The 13,813-nt window shown below is 45.4% G+C and overlaps 1 protein-coding gene across 1 annotated transcript in view; it reads left to right on the plus strand.

Annotated features, from left to right (window-relative positions):
- The first annotated feature begins 3,102 nt into the window (after positions 1–3,102).
- LOC146817844 (G protein-coupled receptor family C group 6 member A-like) overlaps positions 3,103–13,813 on the plus strand; it is a 266,256-nt gene continuing 255,545 nt past the window's right edge. The window contains exon 1 of the mRNA XM_085611306.1: positions 3,103–3,432. Coding sequence (XP_085467432.1) covers positions 3,236–3,432 — 197 coding nt within the window. The 5' untranslated portion in view covers positions 3,103–3,235. The remainder of the gene's footprint in view (positions 3,433–13,813) is intronic.

Raw genomic sequence — 13,813 nt, forward strand, 5'->3', positions numbered from 1 at the left:
TAGACAGTTAAAGGACCTAACACATGAACTAATTACAGTCATTGATATAGCTACCACCACAAAAAAGTCATTAACGGTAATAATGATAGATGCTGCTAAAGCATTTGATAGAGTAAAATGGCAATACTTATATGGAGTTATAAAACAAAACAACCTGGGGGATAATTATTTTAATGTTATAAAATCTATATACGAGCTACCAACAGCAAGGATAGCAGTAAATGGTGTACTCTCACCCAAAATTAAAATAGGGCTTGGAACACGGCAAGGCTGCCCTCTATCCCCTTTATTAGTTAACATGTATATAGAGCCGCTGGCCAGAAGAATAAGATCAGATACTGGGATTATTCCATTCAGATACTCAGATTGGGAAATAAAAACTGCCCTGTATGCATATGATTTGATGGTTTATACACCAAACCCAGGGACCGCAATGCCACGTCTAATGGAATTAATGGAAAAATTTGGGCAAATATCTGGATATCTAGTAAACAAAGACAAAACGGAAATAATGACTTGGAATGCCCCAATAAATGCGCAACTAGAAAAACCAGAGATTAGATATTTGGGAATCAGGGTAACCAAGGACTTGGACAGTATAGCGTTAATCAATTTCAAGAAGCTCCATCTGGAAGCCAAGGCTTACTAGAATCATGGATGCATCTTCCATTATCTATAGTGGGTAGAACAAATTTGATCAAAATGATGATTCTCCCAAAGTTTACGTTTATTTTTAATGCTCTACCAATACATTTTAAATCAGAATGGCTGCAGAAATTACAGAGTGACCTGACTAGCTTTGTATGGAAAAATAAAGCAGTAAGAATAGCATGGAAAAAATTACGTAAAAATAAAGTGGAAGGGGGAATCACTCTGCCTGACTTCAAATTATATCATTGGGCTTTCTTTTTTAAAGATACTAGAAATCTTTTATTAGGTAATGCTCAAAACTCCATGCCACATCTACAAGCATTAAAAAAGAGTTCTCCAGAGGAAGGTCATTTATTTCTATTTAAATATGATCATCCCAATTTTTTAAAAAAAGTTAGATTTAAAGTCTTGAAAGCTGCCTGTGAGATCTGGGTACAAATTAAACGAGTTATGGGAATTCTGTACTACAGTAGTAAAGCTCCAATTTGGAGCTCTCGAGGTACCCCAGAATGTCTCTCAGACATCTTAGCCCTCCCTTTATTGAGGGCAGGCGTAACAACCTGGGGAGAATTAATCGAAGGAGATTCCCTAATTCCCTGGGATGTACTTGTCTCAAAAACAAACCATACCTTGTCAAAACTTAAGTATCTTCAACTGGCAAGCTGGATCCGGAATGAACGACAGCTCAGTCCAGACTCAGAATGGGAGGGTGAATTTGTGAAAGATTATGAATTTCAAAAGGAAGTGTCCAAGTGGTGTTGGATGCTAGTGGAAGAAGAGGACAGCAAATCACCACCAGGAGTTATGGAGATCGGACATGCCAGACGCGGATATCTACACTTTATGGCAAGTCCCATATGCAGCACTTTGGTTAAATATCCGTTCTGCACCTTTAAAAGAAATCACCTCTTTACCCTATACAGAGCCTACTGGTCCCCTAAAAAACTAGCCAAACTGGGCGGAAGCATGAGAAGATATTGCCCTTAGTGTGAGTGGGAAAACGTGGATGATGTTCACATGTTATGGCAGTGTCCGGTAATCCAGACCTTCTGGCGCGAGGTGGGTGAGTTCGCTTCCACAACATTAGGCTTTGAAGTCCAGGTAAGCCTTGATCTTGTTATATTTGGTATAAGACACAAAGGTAATAAAAACTACATAGCAAACATCCCTCAGGCACATTTACTATTTGCATTGATAATCATGGCACGTAGAGAAATATGTAAAAAAAATGGGTAACGCAAACACCACCATCATTAAGAGAATGGATTGCATACGCTAAAAACACCTGCAGACTAGACTGCAATAAGGGTTCAGCTAGGCGGATCAAAATGTGGAAGCCCATTTGGGACATGATCGTAAGCGATGATAGGTAAAGGTAATCTTTTTTTTCTTTTATTTTTTTAATGCATAAAATAAGAGGCACAATTGTCCAATGATTAAGGAACACTACTGGAGTTCGGACAGACTACATATACCTCTAGATCTATAGTTTATTAAGGCACTGGCTTTCTGGGAGAAGGTACAGAAAGCGATCATCTTCGTCAGTATGCACTCAGTCCCAGCCATAGGTTGTATGCCATATATGAGGACAAAAAAAAAGCCAGGACATGTACGTTTAAGCTTTAAATGCCCTAGTAGTGAAAAACTCTCAAAGTCGATTTTCACTACTGCAAAGTCTATCTCTCCCAATGGATAACATTGGGATTGCCTAATTTTAATATCTTTTTGCAACAAGTAACACCTGCCTTTCGGTTTGTTCAATGTCATACTATATTCCTCGTTTAGTCTGCACGCCTGCTGCCATACTGCTACCTCTTTCATATAAAAAAGCAAGACACCAAGGATTTAAATGGTTGGTGGGAAGAGTGATGGAGTGACCATGGCGTTCGCCTCGGAGCTGCAGCTCCGTTCCCAGGCCAGGAACTTCAGCCTTGTTCCCTTTCTACAGTTATAGAACTCCTCAGTGACTTACAGTATCCTAATACTGTATGGCAGGGGCTACTTTATCCTGTATATATTATCACTCTGTCACTGAGACAAGCATGACAGGGTACATTGGAAGGATCTTCTCTACTGTTTTGCTGTGTTAAGTGGTTGTACTGTCCTAAATGTTACTTGTTTAGTGTGCCTTTTTCAATTTTATAGGTATATAAATGCCACAACAGAATACTATATATCTTTTAACTTCATTCTGCTCATTGCCCTTCAAAAGCGTGCTAGATACATCAAATAGTTGTAATTACATTCCAATATTTCTTTTAGTGTTCGAAAATATATTATTCTGTTCTCTGACCTAGTGACTCGTATTTTCAAAATGCCTCCTTAATGAGCAGACCTTTTACGACCATGTATCAGGTTATAAATCTGTTCTCGCAAGGAAAGCGTGTTGTTCGATAATTCATTGGTCCGGCACAAACACAAAACGCAGGTGTATTTGTAGTAACAATAAACATTAGCAAGGTGTATCTGGCTTTAGCAACAACTCTTTCCCTGATCTGCGTGCACGGGAAGTGGAAGCGAGTGGGGACACCAGCACTGCTGTTCTCGCTTCTCCTGAAAGAGCCGCGCGCGGCGCACGTGAAACATGGCGCGCGAGCTGTGGATGGCCTCTCTTATAATTCTCTGCGGCCGCACGTCGTGCGCTTGCACAGTTTCCAATGATTTTGTGGGAGCCAGGGCTTCCGGGGACGTTATTATTGGAGGGCTGTTCGCGGTTCATGGAAAAACGATGACTATCCCTTCCGGGTATCCCAGGAGGCCTGCAGTTCAGGACTGTGCTGGGTAAGTGGCAAAAGCAACCGTGACGTCTCGTAATAGTTATGGAATCAGCATTCGCCTGCAACATTTAACACATCTCTCTACTTCATACTAAAATAATCTGTATTATGTGTAAATAAAAGTAGTGGTGCTCTTAGTCTTAAATTAAACTCTACGTAGGAGTTGGATATGATATGTATTCGTGCAATGTATAGTCACTTATAGCAATGTAGCTCATGATTTAAATTCTGTTCACCTTGTGTCTGGGTGTTTTAGCATGCCTTGAGGAATGATAAATGAAAGTACAGCATCCACAGACACTTGTTGACAGAAAATGAATGCAAGTAGCATTTATAAGCAAACAGTGAAACAGGAGAAATGTTGCACCTATGTGGCTTCTGTAATCAATGTATGCAGAGCTGCCTGTAGCACATTCGAGAGAGAGAAGCATTTATTCTTATGATACCTAAACATTTATCAACTATCAGCTGCTCCCACCAGGATGAGCGAAAAGGGGGCCGGTATGTCCAGAGTGTCTCTTGTTTTATATAGAGGTTTTCGAAACTCTGTTTTGTGCTCGTGTGTATGACTTCTGTAGAATGATCAAATGTTTAATTCTTCTTTAATTGTCATTGAAAGTGGGTAGAATCGTGTGCATTTTTCAAAGTGTACACTTTGCGCAATTCTTGCAAGAGGTATGAGGACACATATTGGTTATGCATGGTCAGCTGCGTGAAACGTCCTCGGCTGCTCCTTCATGTGCAAAGACACGGTTGATACCGGCGCAATGCTAGTGTGGTTGTGGTACGCTACATTTTCCAAGTTCTCGTGGTACGCTACACTTTCCAAGTTCTCCCAAGATATGTCCTGGTCAAACCAAGTTTTCCCTGTAGTGAAAATAAACATAAACAAATATACATTACGTAAAAGGAGAATAATATAACAATCGAAGTTTATGCAAGATTACTCTCACAATATGCAATTTTAACACATGTTAGAGGTCATTCAAGAAGTAGCTCTGCTATATATCTAGTGAACAATCTCATTTGTAGAATGCGTACTACCACTAATTTACTCAATTTACACCCCGACTATGGATTGATTGTATTTATAAATACGAAGGGAGGCAACAGGAAAGATACCAAGTTTGATAAATATATGCCCCAAGACCCTCGACAGTACTTAAAGAACACCAGAAAACACTGACGAGTGCATTCCTAAGTAGAGAAGAGGTTGAGTGCTGAGTTTAAAAAAAAATAAGTAACAGACCTAGATTGCTCTTTTTGACATATGTTAGGTGGTATTTAATTGTGTATGGCATAGGGTCACACTTTCACATTCCCCCAACTGTTGGGGATGCGTAGAATGAATATTGAATTTATGCTATGAAAATAAAATACCATTGCGCATCTTGTAAACTGCACATCTTTTAATCAGTTTAAAGTAAGCAAATGTCCAACTCAATTCACCAAAAATCAGAGTGTAGATTCAAAACCAGATGTGCATCAATATAGCAGCGTGGAAAACCAGCTTCACTTATTCCAGATGGCTTGCTCTTTTTCACATGCTAAGTGTTAGAATAAGCTTTTGGCTAATTCCCTAGTAAGGGTGGCTTTATAAAGTATCAAATGTACGTTTCATATTTACTAAGCTATTGAACTTAAAGAAGATGAAAAAATTTCCCTTTTCATTTAAAAATAAAAATGAACAAGAAGTGTCAGGACAAACTCATTTTTGTGAATTATTTACATGGTTTACCATGCCAGAGTTTCCACTGACAACCTTCAGGGGAATGCCCCGACTGTTCAACCTCGTTATACCTGAAAGCCAAACTGAAGAAAGGATGTGCTTGGCAATTCAATGGGCTTGCAGTAGTCTCTGCCTCTTGTAGTTTAAGGGGCAAAATACTTTTAATAGGGCGGCTTAGTTACCCAAAAATCCCATAAGCCCCAGGAGAACTAGTGGCTGCCCCATAAGAAAAGAAAGAGAATTAGGATTAAAGTCCATGCGTCAAATCTATCCCCCTGGCACCTCCCCTGACATTCTATATCATATCTCCCACTGGAGAAATGTGCATTGCTGATAAAACAATTTGAACATTTGGAGGTTGACCCTGAAGTCCATACTGAAAGATGTTTCTTTGCGATCCCCTCCAGCAGGCCAATTTCAATGCAACATAGTCGGATTGCTTCTGTACGAGGCCCCAGTTAGATCATGGAAGTCTAGCGCTCCGGAGCTTTCAGCGGGATAAACCTGAAATCCAGGCTGGGTCACGGTTGAAAGAGTGCCAGAAGGCTGAATCTACTGCAAGCTGGGAAGGAACAAAGCACAGGGCATCACACACCTTGGCAGGGCAGATATATTTACAAAACTAGCAACCACTCTTTCCCCAGAGGATTCAAGCAGAGTAGGGGAAAACTCAATAGTAACAATTTCACTGACTACCTTTCTACAGGCCATCTGTGAAACCCACTGTTCCTTGCACAAGAAAATATGAGGCACAGGGTGAAGGTGACACTTGACTGGAAGGATCTGTGCAACTTGTCTGACTAAACTTAGGAGGCCAAGAACCGTATTTCCACAGTGGAAGATGGTGTACCCTCCCTTCTAAGTGAAGTCAAGTCAAGAAATCACAAGACTGTGTTTTGATAAACTGGCTGAGGAAGCAGAAGGTAGATTACAACACAACAATTTAACACTGATGGGTATCCTTGAAGGGGTGGAAGGTCAAAAACCCAAACAATTCTTTACCGTTGCTTTAAATCTTGGGTACCTGAGGCAGACTTTTCCATGTGCTTCATAACTAAGAGAGCACATCGAGCACTAACTCTGCTCCCAAAGATTGTCAGACTCCTTAACTATGTTGATAGAGATATTATCCTTAGGAAGGCACGTCAAACGGAAGACATTTACTGCGAGTCTGCCAAAATCCTTGTCTTTCCAGACTATATAGCAAAAGTACTTACAATGAGGTAAAGCAAAAGCTCAGAGCCATGCAGATGCAATATATGTTGTTGTACTATGTGAAGTTGAAGGTACTGCATCATAGGAGATCCTTCATCATTAAAAGCCCAGAATTAGTTTCGGACTGGGTCAAGGAACGAATGACACTGCACAGAGCCGGTAGAAGTTAGAAGTCTTCCAGCAGGACACATGATGGTGATGGCAGACCCACACCAGGGAATCTGAGAAAGATCCGAAGGAACTGTAAATAGTAGGACCCCAAGAAATGCAAGACCAACAGGTAAGGAGAATCGTGTGTCATGGGGTCTAGTGAAAACAACCCTCATCCTTCTATTGCATAACTTATTGATGTTAACCCTTCTGTTCTTTACAGACTTGAAATGCGGGGACGCAACTGGGGAAGGGAGCTTGTATTGGTGAAATACTTAATTTTGCCTTAGGAATTGTTCATGAGTGTCAAATGCGATATGATATTGCTAAGGCAACAAAATCATTAAGATTGACGTGTTCCGGCAAATGATCCCAACTGTTTATTTTGCAACTTTTTCCTTGTTTCTTTGCATTATGTGGGTGACAGATTCTTCATGTTGGAAGTGTGGGGTAGGGGGAATTGGGTTTGGGATGGGCCTTTTATTCTTGAGTCACGGCACAGCCACACAGGTCACCTTAGGCACACTTGGCAGATTTGCGTCTTCACCACCATGACCACACGAAAAGGAGAATCGGAACATAGGGTGTTCTCCTGTCAGTGGCCGAAATGACAATCCTAGACAGGGAGCGGTTATGTGCTATATAAAAGATGTCCTCGAAGGTGTTTCTCCAACAGAGACCCACTTATTGGACCTAATTGTACTTTTCTGGGTAGATATGAATACAGCAGTTTCTACTACTCTGGGTTCACCCGAAATTCAAGGAGGGTGGCTTATCCTGATACATTAAACTTTCCTTCTGGTGGTGACGGAGGAACACAACATTAACATCCCTGATGAGGTAAAATTGCTACCCAAACCAATTTTGAAAAGGGCGCTTCTGCAATCAGGAATAGTGCAAGGTGTCCAGTTACATATGTAGTTCTCTCTCACCGCAATATCACCTCCTCTACCACTAGTTCTATTAAAATACTCTAAATGGTAGCTGGTGGGGGGGGTGCTAGAGCCAGGTCTCTGTAAGGAACAGAATGTCTGGGGCGTGGTCTTGAATAAGATCAAGGACTTTGGCGTGATGTTTGACCATGGAGCAGCAGTTAAGACTACAAGACGTACATTCTGAGGGAAAAGCCTAGTGAGGGATACAGTGGATTTAACCTCAAAGCAGCATGTCTTACAGTAGAAAGGTAGTCCATCTGGAACCCACCCATGGTCACAACAAGGCTGTGGGTAAGTTCTAGTGCATTGAGCTTGCACAAAGAGTAGACAAACCTGTAAGAGTTAGGGGAGTCACGGTGCCTGGCCCCTGGCATCGTCCAGACACTGACAGACGCAGGCGGGCTTGTCTTTGGAACGCCGGTGGCGCATTCGTGCCGCAGCCTCTATGAAATACCTAGGGAGCACTAACAGGTTCCTCCTGGGCATGTCTCTGATTGGTTCCCCCTAGGCCAATCAGAGCAAGGCAGGTCATGTTCGTGAAGTCTGCACCTTTGAAACACAAAATAGGTGTGGTAGCAAACAGGGAAATGCAAAAACAACAGTTGATGGACAGAATGCAGAACAATGTCATACATTCACCCCAGTACAGAGATCTGGGCCTAAATCCATCGTTTTTTTGCTCACCATGCCATTCCAGTTTGAACCCAGCCATATGCAAATCAGTCTTGACCCTGTGCCTCATTGGAACAGTCCAGCCCGAACTGCCAAGCCAGGTCCTCCCTGGACTGGAACCAAGCATCCTAGGACCGGTTTTGGGGTTTCACCCCTCTTCAGCCAGGATAGCTTGATTCCAGTGGCATGGAGAGCACGGAACTCACGTCTGAGCATACCCATCCCACTCGGGGTGACAAATGCAAAAACAACAGTTGATGGACAGAATGCAGAACAATGTCATACATTCACCCCAGTACAGAGATCTGGGCCTAAATCCATCGTTTTTTTGCTCACCATGCCATTCCAGTTTGAACCCAGCCATATGGAAATCAGTCTTGACCCTGTGCCTCATGGAAACAGTCCAGCCCGAACTGCCAAGCCAGGTCCTCCCTGGACTGGAACCAAGAATCCTAGGACCGGTTTCGGGGTTTCACCCCTCTTCAGCCAGGATAGCTTGATTCCAGTGGCATGGAGAGCACGGGACTCACGTCTGAGCATACCCGTACAACTCGGGGTGACAAATGCAAAAACAACAGTTGATGGACAGAATGCAGAACAATGTCATACATTCACCCCAGTACAGAGATCTGGGCTTAAATCCATAGTTTTTTTGCTCACCATGCCATTCCAGTTTGAACCCAGCCATATGCAAACCAGTCTTGACCCTGTGCCTCATGGAAACAGTCCAGCCCGAACTGCCAAGTCAGGTCTTCCCTGGACTGGAACCAAGCATCCTAGGACCGGTTTCGGGGTTTCACCCCTCTTCAGCCAGGATAGCTTGATTCCAGTGGCATGGAGAGCACGGGACTCACGTCTGAGCATACCCGTCCCACTCGGGGTGACAAATGCAAAAACAACAGTTGATGAACAGAATGCAGAACAATGTCATACATTCACCCCAGTACAGAGATCTGGGCCTAAATCCATAGTTTTTTTGCTCACCATGCCATTCCAGTTTGAACCCAGCCATATGCAAATTAGTCTTCACCCTGTGCCTCATGGAAACAGTCCAGCCCGAACTGCCAAGCCAGGTCCTCCCTGGACTGGAACCAAGAATCCTAGGACCGGTTTCGGGGTTTCACCCCTCTTCAGCCAGGATAGCTCGATTCCAGTGGCATGGAGAGCACGGGACTCACGTCTGAGCATACCCGTACAACTCGGGGTGACAAATGCAAAAACAACAGTTGATGGACAGAATGCAGAACAATGTCATACATTCACCCCAGTACAGAGATCTGGGCTTAAATCCATAGTTTTTTTGCTCACCATGCCATTCCAGTTTGAACCCAGCCATATGCAAACCAGTCTTGACCCTGTGCATCATGGGAACAGTCCAGCCCGAACTGCCAAGCCAGGTCCTCCCTGGACTGGAACCAAGCATCCTAGGACCAGTTTCGGGGTTTCACCCCTCTTCAGTCAGGATAGCTTGATTCCAGTGGCATGGAGAGCACGGGACTCACGTCTGAGCATACCCGTCCCACTCGGGGTGACAAATGCAAAAACAACAGTTGATGAACAGAATGCAGAACAATGTCATACATTCACCCCAGTACAGAGATCTGGGCCTAAATCCATAGTTTTTTTGCTCACCTTGCCATTCCAGTTTGAACCCAGCAATATGCAAATTAGTCTTCACCCTGTGCCTCATGGAAACAGTCCAGCCCGAACTGCCAAGTCAGGTCTTCCCTGGACTGGAACCAAGCATCCTAGGACCGGTTTCGGGGTTTCACCCCTCTTCAGCCAGGATAGCTAGATTTCAGTGGCATGGAGAGCACAGGACTCACGTCTGAGCATACCCGTCCCACTCGGGGTGACAAATGCAAAAACAACAGTTGATGGACAGAATGCAGAACAATGTCATACATTCACCCCAGTACAGAGATCTGGGCCTAAATCCATCGTTTTTTTGCTCACCATGCCATTCCAGTTTGAACCCAGCCATATGGAAATCAGTCTTGACCCTGTGCCTCATGGGAACAGTCCAGCCCGAACTGCCAAACCAGGCCCTCCCTGGATTGGAACCAAGCATCCTAGGACCGGTTTCGGGGTTTCACCCCTCTTCAGCCAGGATAGCTTGATTCCAGTGGCATGGAGAGCACGGGACTCACGTCTGAGCATACCCGTACAACTCGGGGTGACAAATGCAAAAACATCAGTTGATGGACAGAATGCAGAACAATGTCATACATTCACCCCAGTACAGAGATCTGGGTCTAAATCCATCGTTTTTTTGCTCACCATGCCATTCCAGTTTGAACCCAGCCATATGCAAACCAGTCTTGACCCTGTGCATCATGGGAACAGTCCAGCCCGAACTGCCAAGCTAGGTCCTCCCTGGACTGGAACCAAGCATCCTATGACCGTTGTTGGGGTTTCACCCCTCTTCAGCCAGGATAGCTTGATTCCAGTGGCATGGAGAGCACGGGACTCACGTCTGAGCATACCCGTCCCACTTGGGGTGACAAATGCAAAAACAACAGTTGATGGACAGAATACAGAACAATGTCATACATTCACCCCAGTACAGAGATCTGGGCCTAAATCCATCGTTTTTTTGCTCATCATGCCATTCCAGTTTGAACCCAGCAATATGCAAATTAGTCTTCACCCTGTGCCTCATGGGAACAGTCCAGCCCGAACTGCCAAGTCAGGTCCTCCCTGGACTGGAACCAAGCATCCTAGGACCGGTTTCGGGGTTTCACCCCTCTTCAGCCAGGATAGCTTGATTCCAGTGGCATGGAGAGCACAGGACTCACGTATGAGCATACCCGTCCCACTCGGGGTGACAAATGCAAAAACAACAGTTGATGGACAGAATGCAGAACAATGTCATACATTCACCCCAGTACAGAGATCTGGGCCTAAATCCATCGTTTTTTTGCTCACCATGCCATTCCAGTTTGAACCCAGCCATATGCAAATTAGTCTTCACCCTGTGCCTCATGGGAACAGTCCAGCCCGAACTGCCAAGTCAGGTCCTCCCTGGACTGGAACCAAGCATCCTAGGACCGGTTTCGGGGTTTCACCCCTCTTCAGCCAGGATAGCTTGATTCCAGTGGCATGGAGAGCACAGGACTCACGTATGAGCACACCCGTCCCACTCGGGGTGACAAATGCAAAAACAACAGTTGATGGACAGAATGCAGAACAATGTCATACATTCACCCCAGTACAGAGATCTGGGCCTGAATCCATCGTTTTTTTGCTCACCATGCCATTCCAGTTTGAACCCAGCCATATGCAAATCAGTCTTGACCCTGTGCCTCATGGGAACAGTCCAGCCCGAACTGCCAAGCCAGGTCCTCCCTGGATTGGAACCAAGCATCCTAGGACCGGTTTCGGGGTTTCACCCCTCTTCAGCCAGGATAGCTTGATTCCAGTGGCATGGAGAGCACGGCACAGGGTTAAGACTGATTTGCATATGGCCATGTCTGAACTGGGGTGGCGTGGTGAGCAAAATAACGATGGATTATACCCAGATCTGTGACTGGGGGTGAATGTTTTGCCAATGTGCAACATTCCGTCCATCATCTTGTGTGTTTTGCTGTTCACCCTATGTGGGAAGGGTATGTCCAGACGTGGGTCCCGTGCTCACTACGCCACTGGAGTCAAGCTATCCTGGCCAAAGAGGGGTGAAACCCCGAAACCGGTCCTAGGATGCTTGATTCCGGTCCAGGGAAGACATGGCTTGGCAGTTCGGGCTGGACTGTTCCTATGAGGCACAGGGTTAAGACTGATTTGCATATGGCCATGTCTGAACTGGGGTGGTGTGGTGAGCAAAATAACGATGGATTATACCCTGGTCTGTGACTGGGCGTGAATGTTTTGCCAATGTGCAACATCCCGTCCATCATCTTGTGTGTTTTGCTGTTCACCCTATGTGGGAAGGGTATGCCTAGACGTGGGTCCCGTGCTCACTACGCCACTGGAGTCAAGCTATCCTGGCTAAAGAGGGGTGAAACCCCCGAAACCGGTCCTAGGATGCTTGATTCTGGTCCAGGGAAGACATGGCTTGGCAGTTCAGGCTGGACTGTTCCCATGAGGCACAGGGTTAAGACTGATTCGCGAAAATGTTAAAAATTATCGCAAACACGCGGAAGTTTTTTCCCGCATGTTCGCGAGATTTTCTGCATGGTATCCTGGCTAAAGAGGGGTGAAACCCCCGAAACCGGTCCTAGGATGCTTGATTCCGGTCCAGGGAAGACATGGCTTGGCAGTTCAGGCTGGACTGTTCCCATGAGGCACAGGGTTAAGACTGATTTGCATATGGCCATGTCTGAACTGGGGTGGCGTGGTGAGCAAAATTACGAGGAAGTATACCCATATCTGTGACTGGGGGTGAATGTTTTGCCAATGTGCAACATTCCATCCATCATCTTGTGCGTTTTGCTGTTCACCCTATGTGGAAAGGGTATGCCCAGTCGTGGGTCCCGTGCTCACTACGCCACTGGAGTCAAGCTATCCTGGCTGAAGAGGGGATTTTCTGCATGGTATCCTGGCTAAAGAGGGGTGAAACCCCGAAACCGGTCCTAGGATGCTTGATTCCATTCCAGGGAAGACATGGCTTGGCAGTTCAGGCTGGACTGTTCCCATGAGGCACAGGGTTAAGACTGATTTGCATATGGCCATGTCTGAACTGGGGTGGCATGGTGAGCAAAATTACGAGGAAGTATACCCATATCTGTGACTGGGGGTGAATGTTTTGCCAATGTGCAACATTCCATCCATCATCTTGTGCGTTTTGCTGTTCACCCTATGTGGAAAGGGTATGCCCAGACGTGGGTCCCGTGCTCACTACGCCACTGGAGTCAAGCTATCCTGGCTGAAGAGGGGTGAAACCCCGAAACCGGTCCTAGGATGCTTGATTCCGGTACAGGGAAGACAGGGCTTGGCATTTCGGGCTGGACTGTTCCCATGAGGCACATGGTTAAGACTGATTTGCATATGGCCATGTCTGAACTGGGGTGGTGTGGTGAGCAAAATAACGACGGATTATACCCAGATCTGTGACTGGGGGTAAATGTTTTGCCAATGTGCAACATTCCGTCCATCATCTTGTGTGTTTTGCTGTTCACCCTATGTGGGAAGGGTATGCCCAGACGTGGGTCCCGTGCTCACTACGCCACTGGAGTCAAGCTATCCTGGCTGAAGAGGGGTGAAACCCCGAAACCGATCCTAGGATGCTTGATTCCGGTCCAGGGAAGACTAGGGGTGGGCGGAATTTGCGAAATCCACTTTCGCAAATTATCGCGAAAATGTTAAAAATTATCGCAAACACGCGGAAATATCGCGAAGATGCGGAAGTTTTTTTCCCGCATGTTCGCGAGATTTTCTGCATGGTTGCGGCTCGCCAACTTATCCATGTGGTTGCTCGCGGGCGCGGCCATCTTGTTTTCAGTTGTCTCGCGGTGCATGATCGCGAGAAGAAAGACGTGATCGCGCGACGCATGACGTCACTGCGGGCGCGAACTGTCGCGAGACAGCGCAAATGGCTAAAAACAATACAACATCTCATGGAGAACGCGACCGGATCAAGAAAACATGTCGGCGAACGCAGGGATTCAGGTAAGGCGATCGCGCGCGAGAATGTAATTTTTTACAGCGCGAGCAAGAACCAAATTATCGCTAAGCTGCGGAATGCG

Source organism: Triturus cristatus, chromosome 6 (genome assembly GCF_964204655.1).
Source record: "Triturus cristatus chromosome 6, aTriCri1.1, whole genome shotgun sequence".
NCBI lineage: Eukaryota > Metazoa > Chordata > Amphibia > Caudata > Salamandridae > Triturus > Triturus cristatus.